Consider the following 18941-nt stretch of genomic DNA (forward strand, 5'->3'; position numbering starts at 1 on the left):
TACTAGTATAAACAGAGGTTTTTACCAGATCCTACAGATTACTTCTCATCTGAATATATAGATTTTTGTCTTTCTTTAAACTCAAAATACCCCGGTCCTTTGTGCACACACAGTGTGCATCCATTTCCTAACATGTGTACATATGTACCTCTTCCTGTGCCTAAGGCCTGTTGTCAAAACCTGCTGATGTGCATGTGGCAAACATGAGAGCACATCAAAGCACAGGGACCAGCACAGCAAAACCCTGGCCTTGTTTTTTCTCCTTGGCTGTCAGCGCCTTGAGAGAGAGCAAACGGAGGCACAAGGCCGTAAGTGTGAGCGCTGTTTGTCTTGACTTGACCTTGGTTTATGTACGTGTGTGTGTGTGTGCATGATTGCATGTGTGTGCGTGCATCTGCGTGGTGAACCACATCAAAGAACGACAGAGTGGCTCAGTTGTTATGACCTCTGACCCTGGCATGCTCCAAGACAGAGGGAGAGTGGCGGAGGAGGAGAAAAAGACAGTCAAACATACCCACAGACACACACACACACACGCATACACAAGCACATACACAAGAAAAAGGGTGGGATACACAGTTCAGCCTCTAAATTTACAACAGCTAGAAAAACAACCAGGGATAGAGACATAGCAATTTGTCTTGTTAACTTTTATAGGGACCTGTGCGCGAGCACACACAAGTAAATCATTAGGACACATATATGCACACGCACTAAAACAGTCACACAGACTTTCCTGTCTCCTCTCCCTGCTCTCTGTGCATCTTCTTCTGTGGTTACAGCCCGTCCTTCATCCTGTTGAACCTGTCTGAGTCTGTCCATCTGTACGGCAGAGACTCCTTGATTCAATCAATTGCAAATGTTCAGAGTGATTCTCATTTGACTTTGGTATGAACACGGAGGAGAAATGGAAGAGTTTCTTGGCCCTTGGATGAGCACTCTATCTCTCTCTCTTTTCATCATTTCTACTTGAAGTGAATTCTTCAAAGGTGATCTTCTCTGCATCTACGCCGCATTTATTTTTAGCCGACGGCGGATATAACCTAAGTCCTTGACAAAACATCAAACGCTAGTTTAGCATGTGTGTGCATGGCGTATGAGTCACTGGATCAGCGTATGTGCGAGTGTGTTTTAACATGTTTGTCCAACCTGCAATAAATGAGTCATTCACTCAGTGCGTAACTATACACAAGCGTGTCTATTTGTGTGCGCATTTCGTGCGTGTGTGTCTGTGTGTGCGTGTCACAGCTGTAATAACTTACAGCTCCCTGCATTTCAGCTATGCTGTCACGGTCCATTATAATGTTCCTTCTACACACACACACACACACACATACACATATATACTGTATATATATATTATACACACACACACTAATGAAAACATTTCTGAATAACGCTCATTTGAGAGCATGAATTTCCCAGTTGAGTAATCATGGCGGCAGAGAACTGCAGTTAAAAGATACCTGAACTCTGCCTCTGATCACCACAGGCCTGCGTGGTCAGCTACAGTTACAAAAAAATTACATCTGCTGCAGGTGCTGACAGCATGGCTGTTTCTACAAGTGCATGCATGTGTGTGCACAGTGCGGTATATCCAATCCCAGTGTGCGTCAGGCTTTCTGTGTGACTGCACTGTATATAGGGTCATGCACATATATGACTGTATGTTTGTGTGTCTTTGTGTGTACATAAAGCAGCCCTTGATGGCCATTGGGGGCGGCGGTGGCCCGGCCGGTGTGTTTGCCTTGGCAGAAGTTCAGCATTCCACATTCCTCTGTGATATTCAGTACTGTGACCTCAGGAAACCCGCCCTGCAAAGAAGCTCTCTCTCTCTCTGCAAGACTCTCTTTCTCTTTCTTGCCACCTCCCCATTTCTCTCTCTCGGTTTCTTACTTTCCCTCCCTTTCTCTCTATCATTTACTCCGCCCTTTTTTCATATCTGAACTTGGGAAATCATCTGTCATACCCCCATTCCTCCCACCCTTAGTTTATTTTCCCTCCCTCTAAAAGTTTCTCCTCAACGTTTCCCCCCTATTTTTTCTGACAGAGGTCCCCTGATGAGGCACCTTTCTCAGCGCTCCAAGTTTGAGCACACATCTTGCTGCTGTCACGGAGAATTCACAACACTTCTTTCCTGGTCACTCAATGTATCACTCAGATGCATATTTCTCCTTTATTAGGAACTCCTTCTGCATCCACAGCACAGCTCGAGGCCAGAAGGAGTTATTCCCTCGTCTCCAACTCTATTTCTCTCATTTCAAGACTTTCATTCCTGCTACTGGAATCATCATACACATAAGAATAAATCAAAGAAAGGAATTTATTCTACATTTGACTTTCTGCTAAGGAAGTATTGGTAACTAACTGGTTTCCTGATCACACCTCCTATAACTAAGTTTCTATCTGTCTTGTTGTGTGTCAACAGACTCCTCCTCTGACCCCTCCCTCTTCTGTTTGAGGCCATGCCCACATGCCCAGAGAGACATTTCACCTGAGATGACCCAACATGGTTCCTCCTCCCTCCCTGCTTGCCTCCCGCCTCCCTCCTTCCTCCCCTCTCTTAGCTTGGGCTGTAAACTACTACACATACTTAAAACACATGGCCGCCACACCTGCCACAGAGAAGCAGAAGGCTGAAAGAAAGACAAAGAAAAGAGAAAGTGGGAGAAGAGATGGCAGGAGCTGAACTCTCTGAACTCTACTGTGGTATATAAATGAACAAATAAAGTTTTTTTAAGGCTGTATATTTATAGAACTTTAGTTAATAAAGGATTATACGATACTAAGAAAGTATCATGAGTAAAGCAGGAAAGCTTTTCTAAAGTTAAACTGAGATAAAAATCACATAAAACCTCAATGAACGAGAAATTGCTGTGCTGAGAAATATACTTCAGACAGCTAAAATCCGAGAAGCAGAAAAGAGAGATAACCATCGTAGACAGTACCACCCCCTTGCCCCTCCCAAAAGAAGCCACCCCATCTTTTTTTGTAGCTATCCACTGTGTGCAAGTTGTGCACTGTGTGGTTGACCCACATACAGTGGAGCGGAGCGGAGCAAGGGTGAACTGAGGTAAAGGGTGGAGCCGCCAGTCAACCCTCTTATCTGCCCGTCACTGTGACACTCCTCTATCTCAAGTGTACCTCTGTACGTATGGCCTCACTGTGCGGCGACAACTGCTGCAAACTACTTAAGTCATAAAAATAAACAGAAAAGAGAAACGGCAAAGAGAAAGCAAAAGACTGACTTACGTGTGTGTGTGTGTGTGTGTGTGTGTGTGTGTGGTTAGCGGTATGGGAGATGAGGACAGCGTGCATCGTCAATTAAAGCTATCCTACATAAACAAGGCTGCACACAGATGCTTAGTCCAACCAGAAAAACAAACGGATAAAAGTACATCCGCAGGGGGAAAGGTCAAACTTGTGAAACTAAACAAGTGAACATATGCTGCCATACTTATGTATAGTAAACATTTTGGGAGGCATTTGCTAATAAGTCAGTTGTTTTCTTGGGAATTTCAAAACTTTGTGTGCATAGAATTAACACAGAGGACTGAGAACACGTGTATGTGCATATGTGTCTTTGTGGGGGGATGTGTGTGTGTACGTGCATATGTGTGTTTGCAAGACTATGAGTGTGCGTATGTGTGTGTTTCGGATTAAGAGCTTCACCCCTGGACCTCGAAATTAGATAGGGGATTAGTGGGACACATCCGCCACCTGGCATTTTAAGCCCCGCAATTACAACAACAACTTTTAATCAACAACAGCCACACATGTGTCACATACAGTCAGAACTCAACAACTTATTCATCTTCTTGCTCATCCCACTCTTTCTCAGGCTGTCATTCGGCTCACTCCACAATAACTCCAGGCCACATAAAGGGCAGCAGTATGCTAGCTTTTAGGCTGATCATGACCCACTGTATTAATAAGGATCAGCCTAGATTGGGACTTGTTAGCACGGTGCACTAGGCAAGGATTTAGCATCAGAGTGACTTTTACTTGGCACAAGACTAAGAGATAGGATGTGAAGCAGTTGGCACTAGGCTTGGAGGTAGCATCTCATTAGCACCTGTGCAAGGCATTTACCATCCAAAGAGCATGGTGCTACGCTAGGAGTTACTACTAATGTGATACCTCATTGATCCCCTGTAAAAATTCTTTACTCTAGTTGCCATGCTCAGTGGGGTCAGAGGCAAGGGTTGGTTATAAAGCAGCACCTCTGGAATTGGTAGGGATTCAGTGCCTTATTCAAGGCCACTCAAACTGGTTGGGTGCTTGCCGACCACCAGAGCTTTAACCTGAGTCAGAAGGCCACCCTGCTGTTATTCAAACCCCTGACGCCAATGCAGCTAAAAGCAAGCCATGACAGTGAGATAAGTTAATGACATAAGTCAAATGTTAAACATGCAGAAAGACAATAATACTTAAGGTTATATGTTAACTAATACAACTGAAACGTGTCAATGTAATAATTCCACCTTGCTATACCCATTGCACATACAGAGATATCTGGTGGCTTTCACAATCAAGGATGGGGGTTTTCTGGATGTAAAGATACATCGTGCCAAAGAAATCAAAAGTAGCAAGGGCAACCAAACCCTTGACAATTCTGCTCTATTTCATGGCCGGAGCGCAGTGGGGAGGAAGACACAGAAGGCTAGCAACCAAAGTAAACACAAACAGCAGCCAGGCACCATGAAAGGAAAATAAATCATGTTCTTTTTCATGCACACCTCAAGCTAAACACGTTAATACACATACAAAAGTCCTCCTGTGGCTAAGAGGCAGTTTCGACCACAAAGTGAGTGAGTGGAAAGTAAGAATTATCCTATATACCAGGAATTGCTGCCAATATGCAGAGTATAAAGCACAACGCACTTTCCAAACCTCATTACATTTAATAAAAATCGTACTCTTGATTCTGAGAACTGTGAGTCGGGTCACATTGAAGAAAGAGGAAAAAAACGAGAAAAGAAAACTATTTTAAACCCAAGAGAGAAGGCCAAAAATAAAAACCCCAATCAAATGAAAACAAAGGAGGGAACAAAAAGAAAGGGAGCACAGCTCTGCATTTTTTCTTTATTAACAAGCAGCGTTTCCATCCAACATCTCAGATAGCAATCTACCACAAATTAGGACCAGATTACTCTAATTGACCATCATGCTGCTTTTAAAGATGAAGTGCCACCTTGATTTACCACTACTCCCTAAGAAAGTGACAGAAAAAGAAGGAGAAAGTGAGGGAGAGAGGAAAACAGAATGATTAGACTGGAAGAGAAAATGAACACAACGAACAGACAAAGCTACACAGAGAATTTGAGAGGGAGAAGGAAATGGAGAGAGACAGAGAGAATAGGAGAGAGGAGGGTAATTGCAGGAAAGGGGGCTCATTAGTCCGTCACTATCCTCAATCTAACCCCCAATTTCAGGTCAGGAGGAACACAGAGAGAGACTACAGAAAAAAAGAGAAACAAACAAGGATGGAGCTACTTAATAATACGCAATCTCCTGTTTGCGTAGTCTCAAACAATGTAGTCCCAAACTTTTCTCCCTCTCTTCAACTTTCTACCTCTGGCCTCTTTACACTAGCTGGCAGCGCCGAGCGTGCACATTGCCGCCAGCACCGTCATGGATCACACACCATATCTCCTTACACACCTCGCATGACGAATTCACTGTCTCCCTGCCACAGGCTGAACTCACTTAGGAGTTAGGAAGAAACACTGACTTTGTCCTTGCAAAGAGAGAGAAAAAAAAGTCTCAGGAGTGGTTAAAAATGGGAGACCAAACCATCAGGAAGACAATACCAAGCCACAACTAAACTGTCCATAAACCCCTCTGCAAAGTTTCTTGCTAATCTGAACCTGAGCTCAGGCAAATTGCACGCTGCTACTTTCATCAAGTAGAGGCCTTCTGTTGCAGTGATTGGCTCTTGACCAATTACGGATACTGACTCATAGTTTGAGAAAGTAGGGTGATGAGATATCCATTCCTTCCCTGCAGAGTCAACGTGTTGCTCTACCCACCCGTTGTGCAGTTAAGATCTGGAATGTGCTGCACAGACAGCAGCAGACTTTGAGTCAGGCTCCACTACAGAGTCTGACTGCTGCCGGAACTGCATTTTTTATACTGATATTATAAAGTGAGTCATATACTTTTTTTTTATCATTGTATTTATATTGTCAAGCAACACTTTCAGCTACTGATGGTGTATTTACTTTTCATTTCATTTCAAGTAGGGTGGATCATGGCAGCCTGCTACTCTAATGGGGCTGCAACTATTATTATTTATTATTTTCATTATATATTATCTGCCGATTATTTTCACAATTAATCGTGCTGTCTATAAAGTATCAAAAATTTGACAAAAATGCCAAATTTCCTAGAGCCCAAAGCGACGTCTTCAAATTGCAAAGACAAAGAAAAGCAGTGAATCCTTACATTTAAGAGGCAGGAATCAGCAAATGTTTGACATTTTTGCTTAAAATGTCACTTCAATGATTAATCTATTTTCAAAATAGTTGGCAACTAATTTTCTTTCATCCGACTTATCGATTAGACGACTAATCATTGTAGCTCTGGTGTCTAAAGCAAAAGAGCTGGGCTCCAGATTATGTACACCAAAGAGTGTCAAAGGCACTCCACTCTGTAAAGCTAGACAGTACGTCAGCTTTCTCCAAAGTGCTGATATTTTTGGCAAACTGACAATGGCCAGGGCAGGGTAAACTGGGAAGACATACTGGGAAGACGCTCTAAGTCAGCAGGACCCTACAGCTCCAGTCTCCCATGCTCACTGTGCCACAGCAGGGAAGCCGAGCTGAGGAAATCCGAGGTAAGGAGGTGTGCCCCATATGGATCCCTGCTGTACCAGCCTGTGAGTGAGTGTGACAGGGTGGGTGGATGCACGGGCTCCAGGTGCCAATCCATGCAATGAGATAATGCGCCCAAAGTGTTGCAGGATTCCGCAAATGAATACAAACATGCACAAGTGTCCTTTCTATTTAGCATACAATCTGGATCACACATAATAATCATCACATTAAGTATGAGGACTCTGTGCGTCACCTGCTTGTTTTGTTTGCAATTAAACATTGTGAAGCAGATGACCATACATTCACTTTCACACAGGAAGCCATGCACTCACACACAAGCACACCCACATACACACTTTGTAGAGAAAAAAAAACATTCTGTAGAAAAATACAATAAAACAATAACCCTCATGAATGAATTTCACCTCTCGTTCACACTGATGGTTTTCAGCATCCGTCATAAAACCATATTGCCTCAACAGATGCACAGTGCTGTACACATCATAATAATCAGGCATCTAAATAACATACACGTTTTGGCAAGACATGCAGTGCCGAATGTGTGCAGCTGCATATTTACACACCCTGGTAGAAAGGCATTGTTCAAAATAACATATACGCTCATATATTATACATTGAAAATGCATCTCTACGCTGTCTTTCTCCCTCTAACTCTCTCGTCTCTCTCTCCTGCGTTCTCTCATGTGGGAGGCAGAACTGGGCACCCAGCCATGCCACATCAATATGCGTGGTGAAACGTTTCCCCTGCTTTCCCCCATGCTGCAGTGGCCGAGGCCTACAACAGTGGAACCGGTGGCCAATGACACCGGATATGGCAGGTCAAGCTGGTAGTTGGTTAACGAAGGTTAGCAAGCTAGCACGCCCAACGCAGCCACAGCCGGGCTGGCCTTCTCGTAGCAGCTTGCCGCGGCGTCAGCCCGTTGACGCAGACAACGATAGCCAGTGCCACCCTGGAGGCACCTTGGATTCTGCCCAGGCAAGGTTCCCTGGGAGCCTTGGTTGCCATGGTGCCAGCCAAATTTGGGTCCAATAAACGTGAGGGGAACAGGCGGTGGGCTGGGGAGGGGGACTTTGGGGTGGCAAGACAGAGGATAGAGAGAAGGGAAGGGGGGTTCTTGAGTGCTATGGCAACCTTTAAATCAATCCTGTGGTTCTTAAATGAGTCAAAAATGACTTGTTTTGATAAAGATGTGTTGATGGAAGAACATTAAAATAACATCATTGATAACCTATAAAAGATAAGCAGCAAGCGAGAAATTGTGTGAGCATGTATGCTGGATGCTGCTGATAACCAACACAAAGGGCTTTTAAAAGAGTCTCTTGGCAAAGTGAATGACATGATTAATGTATATGTGTTCTACTACTCTGATCAGTCGAGTTAAAGAGACAGACGACTCGTCTCATATCTCACTCCACAAGGCCACTTTTATCCCAAGATGTGCTCTTAAATGATTATAGGCAAGTTAAAAAGGAACTGTTAACACTTACACTTGAGTGTGGCACAATTAAACATACGCTGAATTAAAGCTTTTTAAAGACACTTCTCTACCCTGCTTGTTCAGTCAGAATTCACTAAGTGGTTGGAGGTGACTTAACCCTGATCTCTATATTCATTAATTCACTTCCTCTTAATTAAAAAGTTTACATGACGGAAATGTGCAAAAAGGACTTTTTAGCACTTAGTTTACACCTGGCTCCCTTGGCTGACAGGCTAACGGGCTGAATCATGAACAGCTGAAGCGGAGAGTGATGTACCGCACCTTGCTGTGGCCGGTTCACCGTGTTGTCCCTGAGACCCCATCACTCTACATACAAAGTCTCCGTCTCTCTCTCATAAAAAAAGACCTGCTGCTTGGCTCATATGACTGTAAATCATGCAAAATAGAGCATAGCACTCAGTCTGGAAAAAATAACCATGTATAATGAGCAGACAGACATATGCACATATGCACTCTCACACACATGCACGCCTGTGCAGACACGCACATAAGCCATTGCCAAAAGCACAGCACCCCCTACACCGCTTTGTACTAGACACACAAACGCACACTGTCATCGGCCTATCCCACAGTTCTAACCCCCAAAACACAATCCTTCCCTGAATCCACGCTAGTGATAAAGAACAAACAAAAAACACACTATCTCTACCCCCACCTTACCCCACTCGTTAAGACTATGTCCACATCCCACCTGCTCTGCACCCCCTCCACTCACACAAACACGAACAAACCCGCACACACAACGCCATTCCACTCCAAACTCATCCTGTTATCTAAACAAGCGCCGTCCTCTCGTCAGCGTCAGTGGGCTCCTTTCTCTGTCTCCTCAGAGAAAAGAGAGACTCTCCTGTTCACAGATGAATGGAGTCTTTTGATGAAGCGCCGAGCCTTGTTTACTGCCACTCCATTTATTTACCGGCCTGTTTTTCAAGTCGTCATTGAGGGACACTCTACCAAACACCCCCCCCCCATTCTACTCACCCGCTCAACCTCACCCACCAGCCCCCTCCATCTCATCCTCTACTTAACTACACCCCCCCATCGCCTAAACACACACACACACACACACACACACACACACACACACACTATCCCCCCTCTCAATCCCATGTCGTTCCCTATCCCGTTTCATCCTGCTTTCTTCTCCCCGTCTAGTGTCCTAGATCTGTGTCCAAACTGATTTGAAGCTTACTCGCTTACACAGACGCATGCCAAATTTGATTCTCTGCATTCTGTTGTGCTTCTCAGCGAGCTCGCTCATTCGCCCCCCCACCCCACTTTCTGTCTTCTCTAAACTGCTCTCCTTCTCACGGTGTAACGAACACCAAACGATGCCCTCATGAAGGTTGTCTCTCAAGAAGAGCGAGTGGTCTGCTGCAAAACAGTGCAGATATTTGAAAAACGGCTTACAATATCTGGTACAAATCTACCACCAATGGTGTGAAAACATAAACGACCAAACCTAATCAGCGGTCAAATAAAATGTTCTGAAAGTCTTGTAAAGTGTAGGCAATAAATTTACACAAAACAAAAGAGAAACTAAACTGCAATCAAGCCTCACAGCCCATTTAATTTCACAGCCCAATTTAATTTCTACTGGAAATATTTTAGCTCAAAAAAATTCAAGCAAAGCCTGTGATTGAATATGAAATGTAAGGATACCATTAAAAAAGACAGGATGCCAGTCTTTGTGAAGATATATCAACTGGATGGCTGGTGGCAAAACATCTTTGCATACTAAATGAAAGAAACATCAGAGAATAAAAAAAAAAGAAACTCACAGTCAAGGCTCACAGCCCCATGATGGCCTGCCTTCATGAAAAACAAGGATAATGGTCCTATTGAATTCTAAAATGTTTGTGCTTACAAGTTATTATACATTTTTCTGTAGCTGCAAACAGGAGTCCGGGGTGCTAATGAGGCTGGGGGGGGGGGCATTCATTTGAACCCTAAAGAGGAATAAAAGAAAAAGGGGAACAAGTGAAAGAAAAGAAAAGAAAAGAGAAGAAAGCGAGGATCAGAGGGAGGAGGTTGGCAGGGACTGTGTATGAAAATTTGGCGTCTTCCATACAGAGAGATAGCATCGTGCCAAAAACGGCCGCCGACACAACTCCTCTCAACTCCTCTCACTTTCTGAACATCAGCGTTAAACTCACCCACATAATAATATCTTTATTCTTCAACCCACATGTGCAAAATAAAATGAAAAAGGCTTTTAATTGTTTTTGTTGTTTGTTTTCTAAATCAGCATTGACCTAACTTTTTTATTCAGCAACAAAACCTCAGCTAAGCCACCTCTTATAGGCAAAATAACTCTATGGGAAAAAACGGAATAAAAACAACAAAAAGAAAAGTAATGGTTCTTTGGATTTAAAACGCAGTATTGTGACTCTCATTCTAGCATGACTATGGCTGTGTGGTGCTGAATAGCGTTGTTAGCCAGACTTAGCAGCCGATGCCAGGGCCTCGCTGTGAGTGCAGCCCGGTGAATAAGCCATGTTCCCTGGCTCTCCCTCCTTTCTGGCTGGCCTGCCTGATAGTGAGCATTGGCCACTGCACTCTTTCTCCTGCTCCTTCTCCTCCTCCTCCTCCTCTCTGTCTCTCTGAGGTCGGGAAACCCTCCTGAGTGGGTATATGGTTTTTGGGGACAGACACATTTCATGGTTGGCGCCGCTACAAAAGCCTGAAAAGAGACCCGGCACTGGGAAGACACAGTATTAATACAGACAATACCACCCCCTCGCTGCTTCTGACTCTCTCTTTTCTAAATAACCTCGTTCTTGTCTTTTCTTTTTCTCCTTTCTTCCCCCTTCTTTCTACCCCTTTCTTGCTCTCTTTAGGTTTTTTTTCCAAATAAAACACGTAAAAAAGCCCACTCAGCTCAAGTAAAGAATGCTGTTTTTATCACTGCGTGCTTAGCTTAGCCTACACCCATTTTTATTTGACAATCGTTAATGTGTTTTAATGTGTAATTAAATCTTAACAGTAGGTATTAGACTGGGTTCAGCAACGTGTAAAACCCTCCTTTTTTCCTTTAAACAAAATGAAAAATTGCTCAGCATTTATATAAGTAAAATTTAAAAAATCCTAAATTGATTTATTTTTTATATAATTGTAAAGTGTTAGTACATGTATTTTGATTTCAATAATACATTTCAACAAATTGATTTTAGCACATTATATCTGGGCCTACGTGAAGAATTTGGGAAGTGACATTGATTAATGTAAACTTTATTTTGTCAAAATATAAATTACTACACAAACATGGTAGCTGTATTTCAAAATGTTAAATGCTGAATTAAAAGTAGAATTGCAAGAAGGAAAAAAGGTTTGCAACATTAGAAACGAAGAAAACATGTGCGATACTTAATTTGACCCTGGAATAAGATTTCTGTGTTCCATTGAGAAGAACTGCAGAATAAAAGGCTGAAAAACGTCTGTCAATTCTTCAACTTTCCAACCTGTGTTGCCTTTACAGCGGACAGTTTCTCCTGAGGAGAAACAGGAAAAAAAATCTGACAGCTGAGTTCATTCAAAAAGAAAGAGGGGATCAGAGGAAAACTGATAAAAGAGCCAAATAGCACAAACTGCCTAATTCGTCTGTTCCACCACGATGATGGCCTCCTGATTTCACTGGAATAATCTGTTTACCTCATATCTCCCAACGCTAAAACTCTTCACACAAAAGGAAACAGATGCGGGCAGACCAGAAATTTTCAGGGGTTTTAGTCTCTCCCGAGTCAGGCAGAGCCAAAGAAACTGAGGCTTATGATCGTTATGTAAAAACCTAAAAAAGCAGGGAGCTGTTTCTAGGACAAAGGCACCATATCGCGGAGCATGCCAGTTTTCGCTGGTCAATTTAATGGAAGACCAAACATAACAACATTGTCTTTGACTCGTCTTTCTCATGTTTTTTTATTTTCCCTCGAGTCTGCTCGTGTCATCATGGTCTCATGAGATAAATGCAGACCCTGCGGTTTTGGACCAATCTATGTTCGTCTGTGACACCCCAATGTTAGCCTCGCGTCTGTGTGTGTGTGCATGTTTTGGAGCGAATGAGCACACAACAGGGCTTTGGCTAGCCCGATGCCATTAGCTATCCAAATACACAGACTTTTTTCCAAAGCCAAGAATAGTGTGAGAAGACTCCCTCTCACTCTGTCTTTCTAATTTGACAGGGCTCTCCCTCTATCTTAACCCTTCAGATTTGATATGTAGCCACCTCGACGTACCCCTGACGCCAGACAGAAAGACAGAGACGTGCAAAAGACGACGCAGGCCCGACTAAACAAGAACATCTACCGATGCCAAAGGCGCTCTGCATGTGGAGGGCTTTTCTTAGCCGCCGCGGGCCCTGTTCCCACCGCACACAATACAAAAGCCTCAGACCTGACCGACTCCCTCTGTGTCGAGATTTCATTTAATCAAAACTCAATGCTTACTTCACTGCTGAGGGTCATCCTGAGCTGTGCACGCACGCACACACGCACACACACACACACACACACACACAAACAAAAACACTTATACACAAGGACAGTCCACTCAACCCTTGTGATGTCATGGGAGCCGGAGAAGAGATCCAGGAAGTAATTAACAACAGATTATTTTCACAGGAAAGAAAGAAATACTGAGGCACAGAGCACTGGGAACCTGTGGAATCCATCAGAGTATCAACTTTTAACACGTTGCCATTCATCATTTCAGCCATGACTGTAATGATGCCTCTCTTTTTCTCTTTTCACTCCCCTGTTCCTTCTTCTTTTTCCCACATTTCTGTTGTTTCCCCCCCATAAATCCAGAATACTCCTCAGTGATGAACAAAAGCGGGGTTTTTATTAGTGAATCCTTCCTGTGGTCAGTGAGTTGGCGGGAGGGGGGCAGTGCTGGGGTTTCTCCGGGCTTTCTCACAGCGTTGTCCAAGGCATTACTATTGCTATAGCGAGAGGGAGGCGGGATCTGGCAGCGTACAGCGGGAGAGTGTGGAGCGGTCATGGCAGAAATGGCACGGCGAGCACATTTCACACCTCCCTCGGAGTGACTGCAAATTTCCTGTACTGCACTTTTGATTGGAAACACATTTGAAACATCTTTTCATGATCGCATTAATGGCGCACAAAAGAAAGAAACGTTGAAAAAAAAGCAGTAGGAATGAGGTCCAAAATATGACTAAGTGCACTGAGCTAACTTTGGACCTCACAAATGTTTTTTTTAATCTTCCATTTTTCCAACCGTGAATAAATCAGAAATGTGCTGAGTTTGAGCTAGAACAGCACAGAGGTTATAAATCAAATAGTCAGCTGAACACTTGGAGAAGCGGCTAAATGATTTCTCCTCTGATGTACAAGTGGACCCACTTATGCAGTAGTCAGGCTAACAGAAGTGAGAATTATATCTAAACTAGTACAGTGAACTAAGCCTGTCCAACACACTCCATTCAGAGGTTATCAAAGGGACGCTGCCAGCGTGTGGCTCTGGCAGACCTTTTGCTCTTCCAGGCCAAGGGCCACTATCTCCATTATGATACCAATCACTCACTCTAATAAAACACTAAAAATAATGCATCACTCAGTATATAGCACCACAACCACTCTGCCTGTCTCCCCTGTTGCCTACCAGGTTTTCAGTTCAATAGTTCAATATTCAAAGACACGTTGCTCTGTCTGATTTGTTGCTCTCTATCTGAGGTGCCTAAAAAACATGAGAGAAGGTTGTGTATTGTGGCAGGCAGCGTGGTTTGTTCCGTTACGGCTGCAGTGTGTTATGCTCCGTAACAGAGAGGATCTCAAAGGCTGGCTGGCTGCAGAACAGCCTGAGAAAGCCTGACGGCAAGCCCAGAGATTCCCCGTGGCAGCTTTTGCCACTCTGTCATAAACAAAACACAAGACGTCTTTCTCTTCTTCCCACACCAACGGGGCTTGGGCGCTGCCAAACAGAACAATCACTATAGCAGCCTCTTCTCCTTTCCAACGCGCTCTCTTTCCCTCTCTCTCTCTCTCTCTCTCTCTCTCTCTCTGTCTCCTACAATATAAACAAAAGAGATCAGCAGAGGCTTTACCTCTGTGAGAGCAACAATGAGGGCGATGTTTAAGGAGACAAAACAAAAGTGTGCACGGGATCAAAGAGGAGCGAGGAAGACAGAGATGCTAAAGACCGACAAAACGCAAACTAAACAAAAACAAACAATGAGCGCATCTTGTCATTCATTGCACGGCTAAGGCAAAAAAATGCAACCGCACATTACTGTAACAGATAAATGTGACAGATAATGCAGGCCTTTAAGCCTGTTTGCTCACAAATACGCATTTACAAATTAAAAGTAAATGAGAGCCAAGTGTGGTGACAGTGGCGACTTTATGACAGGTTTGCCCTTTGTGTCTCCCTCTGTCTGTAGACCCCAAAGTGTCTCTCCAACTAGGACTTTAACTGAGCACAGGTTCTTTGGAGGCAGATAAAAGTGCAGATGCATACTGTGTAAGTCAGATAAGATATGAGAGAGCACACAGTAAGTCCACATTATGAATGGGCAGCCCCTCTCAGTAGCCATATGCTTTACTGTACTGCTGTAAACCAAAGTACTGTAGCGACGAGTGCGCAGCAACAAACTGAAAAGTGGACAGCCAATGATGCCAGGACAAGTTAAAAAAAATTTGTCATGAGACATTTACCATATGGGTGTGTGTAGTTTCAGAGAATGAAAGGATTGAAATATAACATTTCAAGATTTCTTCACTTTTTGTCGTGCAATTCTCCATTATCTGATTTATTAAACAATTTGAAAAATCCTTCATGTCACTTATAGTAGAATACAATACCACAAATAAAATATTTACAGATTCAGGTGGACTGTATTTTTTATGAGAAAATATGAGAGCTATCTAGTCTTTTCAATAGGTTTTGAAAATTTGTCACGTTTAAAGAATCTTAGAACTATATAATTGCTTTAATTATACAGATAAAAAACCCAAACATTTTCATAATAATTTCCCTTCTAAAACTGAAAGTAAAATGGCTTTCTATTTAATTTACAAACAAAATATTATGTGAACACATGTCCTGAGCTAAAATTAAGCAAACATAACGCTATAATTTAGTGTGCTCTAAGAGTATAATTTACAAGAAAAATACTGCTTAACATCACTGCACATTTAATAATAAACTGGGCAAAAATAGGCACTGTAGATATGTTACTAAATCCCAAAATAGGACTCACTGACCGAAAATCCACAGTCAGTCATTTTAAAAACTCTTTTCTTTTCTGTGGCACTGTGGCAGTTATAGAACAATAGCAAAGTCGATGAAAAATGTAATCAAAATTAAGCAAAAGAACTACATTTAAGAGACAATTACTCCTTAAAAAAAAAATAACACTAAAACAATACAACAGATTTCGTCAGTCACCGTTCAGGTCTGCCCGCTACCTACGGTTTATCACAGCCACAGACAGACCAACAGAGTGAAGCTGGAGCTGTTGCCAGGGTTTGGCTCGGGCCGTGTGAGGTGTTTGGCCTGGGCCGAGATTGTGTGTGTGTGTGTGTGTGTGTGTGTGTGTGTGTGTGTGTGTGTGTATGTGTGTGTGTGCGTCAGAGACAGAGAGAGAGTCTGAGGGACGGCTGTGATAGCATTTGGCTACACTCACGTTAGCGGCTACCATTAGAGTTCAGCCTAGGCAGTGTGTGTATTTGGGCAGTGACTGGGGAGTGCTGTATATATATGTGCCTGTGCGTATGTGTGTGTGTGTGTGTGTGTGTGTGTGTGTGTGTGTGTGTGTGTGTGTGTATGTGTGTGAAGCCGGTTGAGTCACTGTTTGAAATTTCCAGAAAATTCCAGCTGAGATAATATTAGGTCATGAGCGTGTGTTTGTATGTATACGTAGCCAGCAAATGGTGAAGCAGTGTGTATTTGGAGGATTTGGCTGTGAAATGTGTTTCATGTGTGTATGCGTGTGTGGTTGCTGTGACAGTGTTGTTTTTTTTTTTTTTTTCAATGCAGGGAAAAACTATAACACAGCCAGTGTTTTGGCTGTGTGTGTAGAGTACGCGCACTGGAGGCTACAGTGATGTTTGGCCGAGTGCGAGTGTGTGTATCCATGATGGTGGCCGAGATACAACAATGTTTGGCTGTATCAAACTGTATCTATGATAGTCCTTGGCTGAGAGTGCGTTGCTGTGTGGGTGTGTGTACGCAATCGTGACTAAAACCGTGTTTGGCTCTACGTGTGAAAGTGCGCTACAAAGATGACAGAGTTGTTTTTCTTTTTTTGTTGTTATCTAATGTGTGTATCTTTATTTAGCTGTGTTTGTATGTGTGTATGGGTGTGAAGGTGGCTGCAATAGTACTGGCTGTCTGTGAGCACTGGCTTTTTTTGTGTGAGAGTGTGTGTTTGGCAGCCAGGTCCAACGTGGTGCTAGTGTTCAGGCAGACGGTGAAGGCTGCAGCAGCCCGCGGCCTGAGAGCAGGAGACTCGCGGCTTTGCTCTCCCGCTCTCTCTCTCACACACACACACACACACACACACACACACAATCTGGGCTGTGGCCAAATGACGATCCCTGGCTACAATGGCCTTATCGTGGCACATACACTTCAACAGACTGAGTACAATCTTATAAACAGCGACTCACACTCATCGCACAGAAATACGCAATTTGAGAGTGGCGATCATCTCATAAAAAACACTCACACACGCACCACGTACACACACACACACACACACACAGGCATGTAAATTCCTTCCTATAAAAAACACAAAATACATGCTCATAGGAAGCCGCAAATGCCTCGCTCAGAAAAATGAACACATACTTGCCAGACCACGCTGGCCGAATGCCCTTGACACACACTCACATATTCTTTTTATTACTGTTGATACTGTGTTGTCATGTAAACAAACACTAAGAAACAGAAGACAAGATGGCAAAATACAAAAAAGTCAAAAAACAAAACTATTTGTTGTCCGCTAAGAGGACAAAATCAAATAATTGATTCTCAGAGGTAAACGTTTGTTTTATTCATTCAGCAGAATTTTGTTCAATTAAAACTTTCATGAATACACAATTTTCATATAATATTATAAGATGGATTTCTTCCCAATTTTAATTCTATCCTAAAATTTTGAGTGTTTCCGAAACTTACTTCACTTATCTTTGTTTGTTTTTTTTTTTTATTTCTGTCATATCCTCCCTATTTAATTTTGTGTCACACAAGCAAATGTTTCTGTGTGAAGTGTGTTTCTATGTGTGTGTGATCATGCAAATGTGTGTGTACATCTATATGCACATGCACACGGGCATGTATGACGAGGGTTTATGTGTTGGCATCCCTCCCTATGAGTGTCTATTATCCAGTTGGCCACATACCTGGCGTGTGGACGAAGTAGGCCAGGTAGAGGTCCAGCTCCTTGACGGACACTCCGATGTGGTGCGGCTGGACGCACAGGCCAGGGTTGGTGCACTGTGGTGACTTGACCAGCCGTTCCCCGTCCGTGCTCTCCAGGGGGCTACCCTTGAACAGGATGACCATCACCAGGTCCAGTCGCCACACCTTGTCGGCCTGGCGCAGGCAGTCGATGCGACGGATCTTGCCCTTCTGGTCGGGGTTGGACAGCACGCAGCAGGGGGGCTTTTTCCCCGTGATGGTGAGCACAAAGTCCTCACGGAACTCGGGCCGGATGTCCTTGCGGAGCTTGGCCAGCAGGCGCGAGGCCCACTTCTGCTTGATCTCTGGCTTTTCCCCCAGCAGCTCATCCTTCACTGCGCGCTCTTCCTCCTTGGACATGCGCTTCTCGTGCTTCTTGAAGTATTTGCGCTTGCGGGCCTGCAGGTTGAACCAGGTGTAGGCGAAGGCGCGGACGTGGGGCAGGAGGGCCTCGATGAAGGGGTGGAATTCATCCTGGATGAGGGAGGAGGACGGGGGGAGGGTGGAGGAGGAGAGGGAGGAGGGGGGGAAGCAGGAGGAGGCAGTAGAGAGAGAGGGTGAGAATGGGGGAGAGAAGGATGGGGAGAGAGGGAGTGGGGGTGAGGAAGGGAAGAGAGAAGAGAGGCAGTTAGCACCGGCACGCAGCATGGAGGAGCAGCGCCCGCTCTGTGTGAGCGGAGGGAGAGAATGAGCGAGAGGCACCGAGAGAGAGAGAGAGAGAGAGAGAGAGAGAGAGACAGAGAGAGAGAGAGCGAGAGAGAGAGAGAGAGAAAGGATGCTATACACTCTCTACCTAACACCTAACACAGACACATCACATTGAAGGACACACTTGACAAAACATTGACCAACACAATACTGCAAGACAGAGGTATGAAATGAGAGTTTGTCTTCTTCTAAGGGTTTTCTTCATATAATAATAGAAACATTTATGTGCCTGCCTAAATAAATATAAACAAATGTGTTATTCATAAATGAAAATATTGCCAGACTTGCATTTACCCATTACAACATTAAAATAACGACTGTATTAATTCTAGCAAATATTATTAATTCTAAAAAATATGTATACTTTTGGAAAAAAATTAAAACTTGCACCATTTATAAAACATAACGCAGAGTGACTACATTAACAAATATATAATGCACACAAAATTGAAATAATATAAGAGAAGACACAGACCAA

At 43.6% G+C, this 18941-nt stretch overlaps 1 protein-coding gene across 15 annotated transcripts in view; it reads right to left on the reverse strand.

Moving 5' to 3' along the window:
• The window catches only part of LOC311250434 (nuclear factor 1 X-type-like), a 113810-nt gene that overhangs the window by 58764 nt on the left and 36105 nt on the right, over positions 1-18941 (reverse strand). For all 15 annotated transcript variants that reach the window (XM_084342128.1, XM_084342124.1, XM_084342118.1 and 12 more), the window contains one exon: positions 17698-18229. In XM_084342128.1, coding sequence (XP_084198254.1) covers positions 17698-18229 — 532 coding nt within the window. The remainder of the gene's footprint in view (positions 1-17697; positions 18230-18941) is intronic.

This window comes from Pagrus pagrus (genome assembly GCF_965226575.1).
Source record: "Pagrus pagrus genome assembly, chromosome: 2".
In the NCBI taxonomy this organism is placed as follows: Eukaryota; Metazoa; Chordata; class Actinopteri; order Spariformes; family Sparidae; genus Pagrus; species Pagrus pagrus.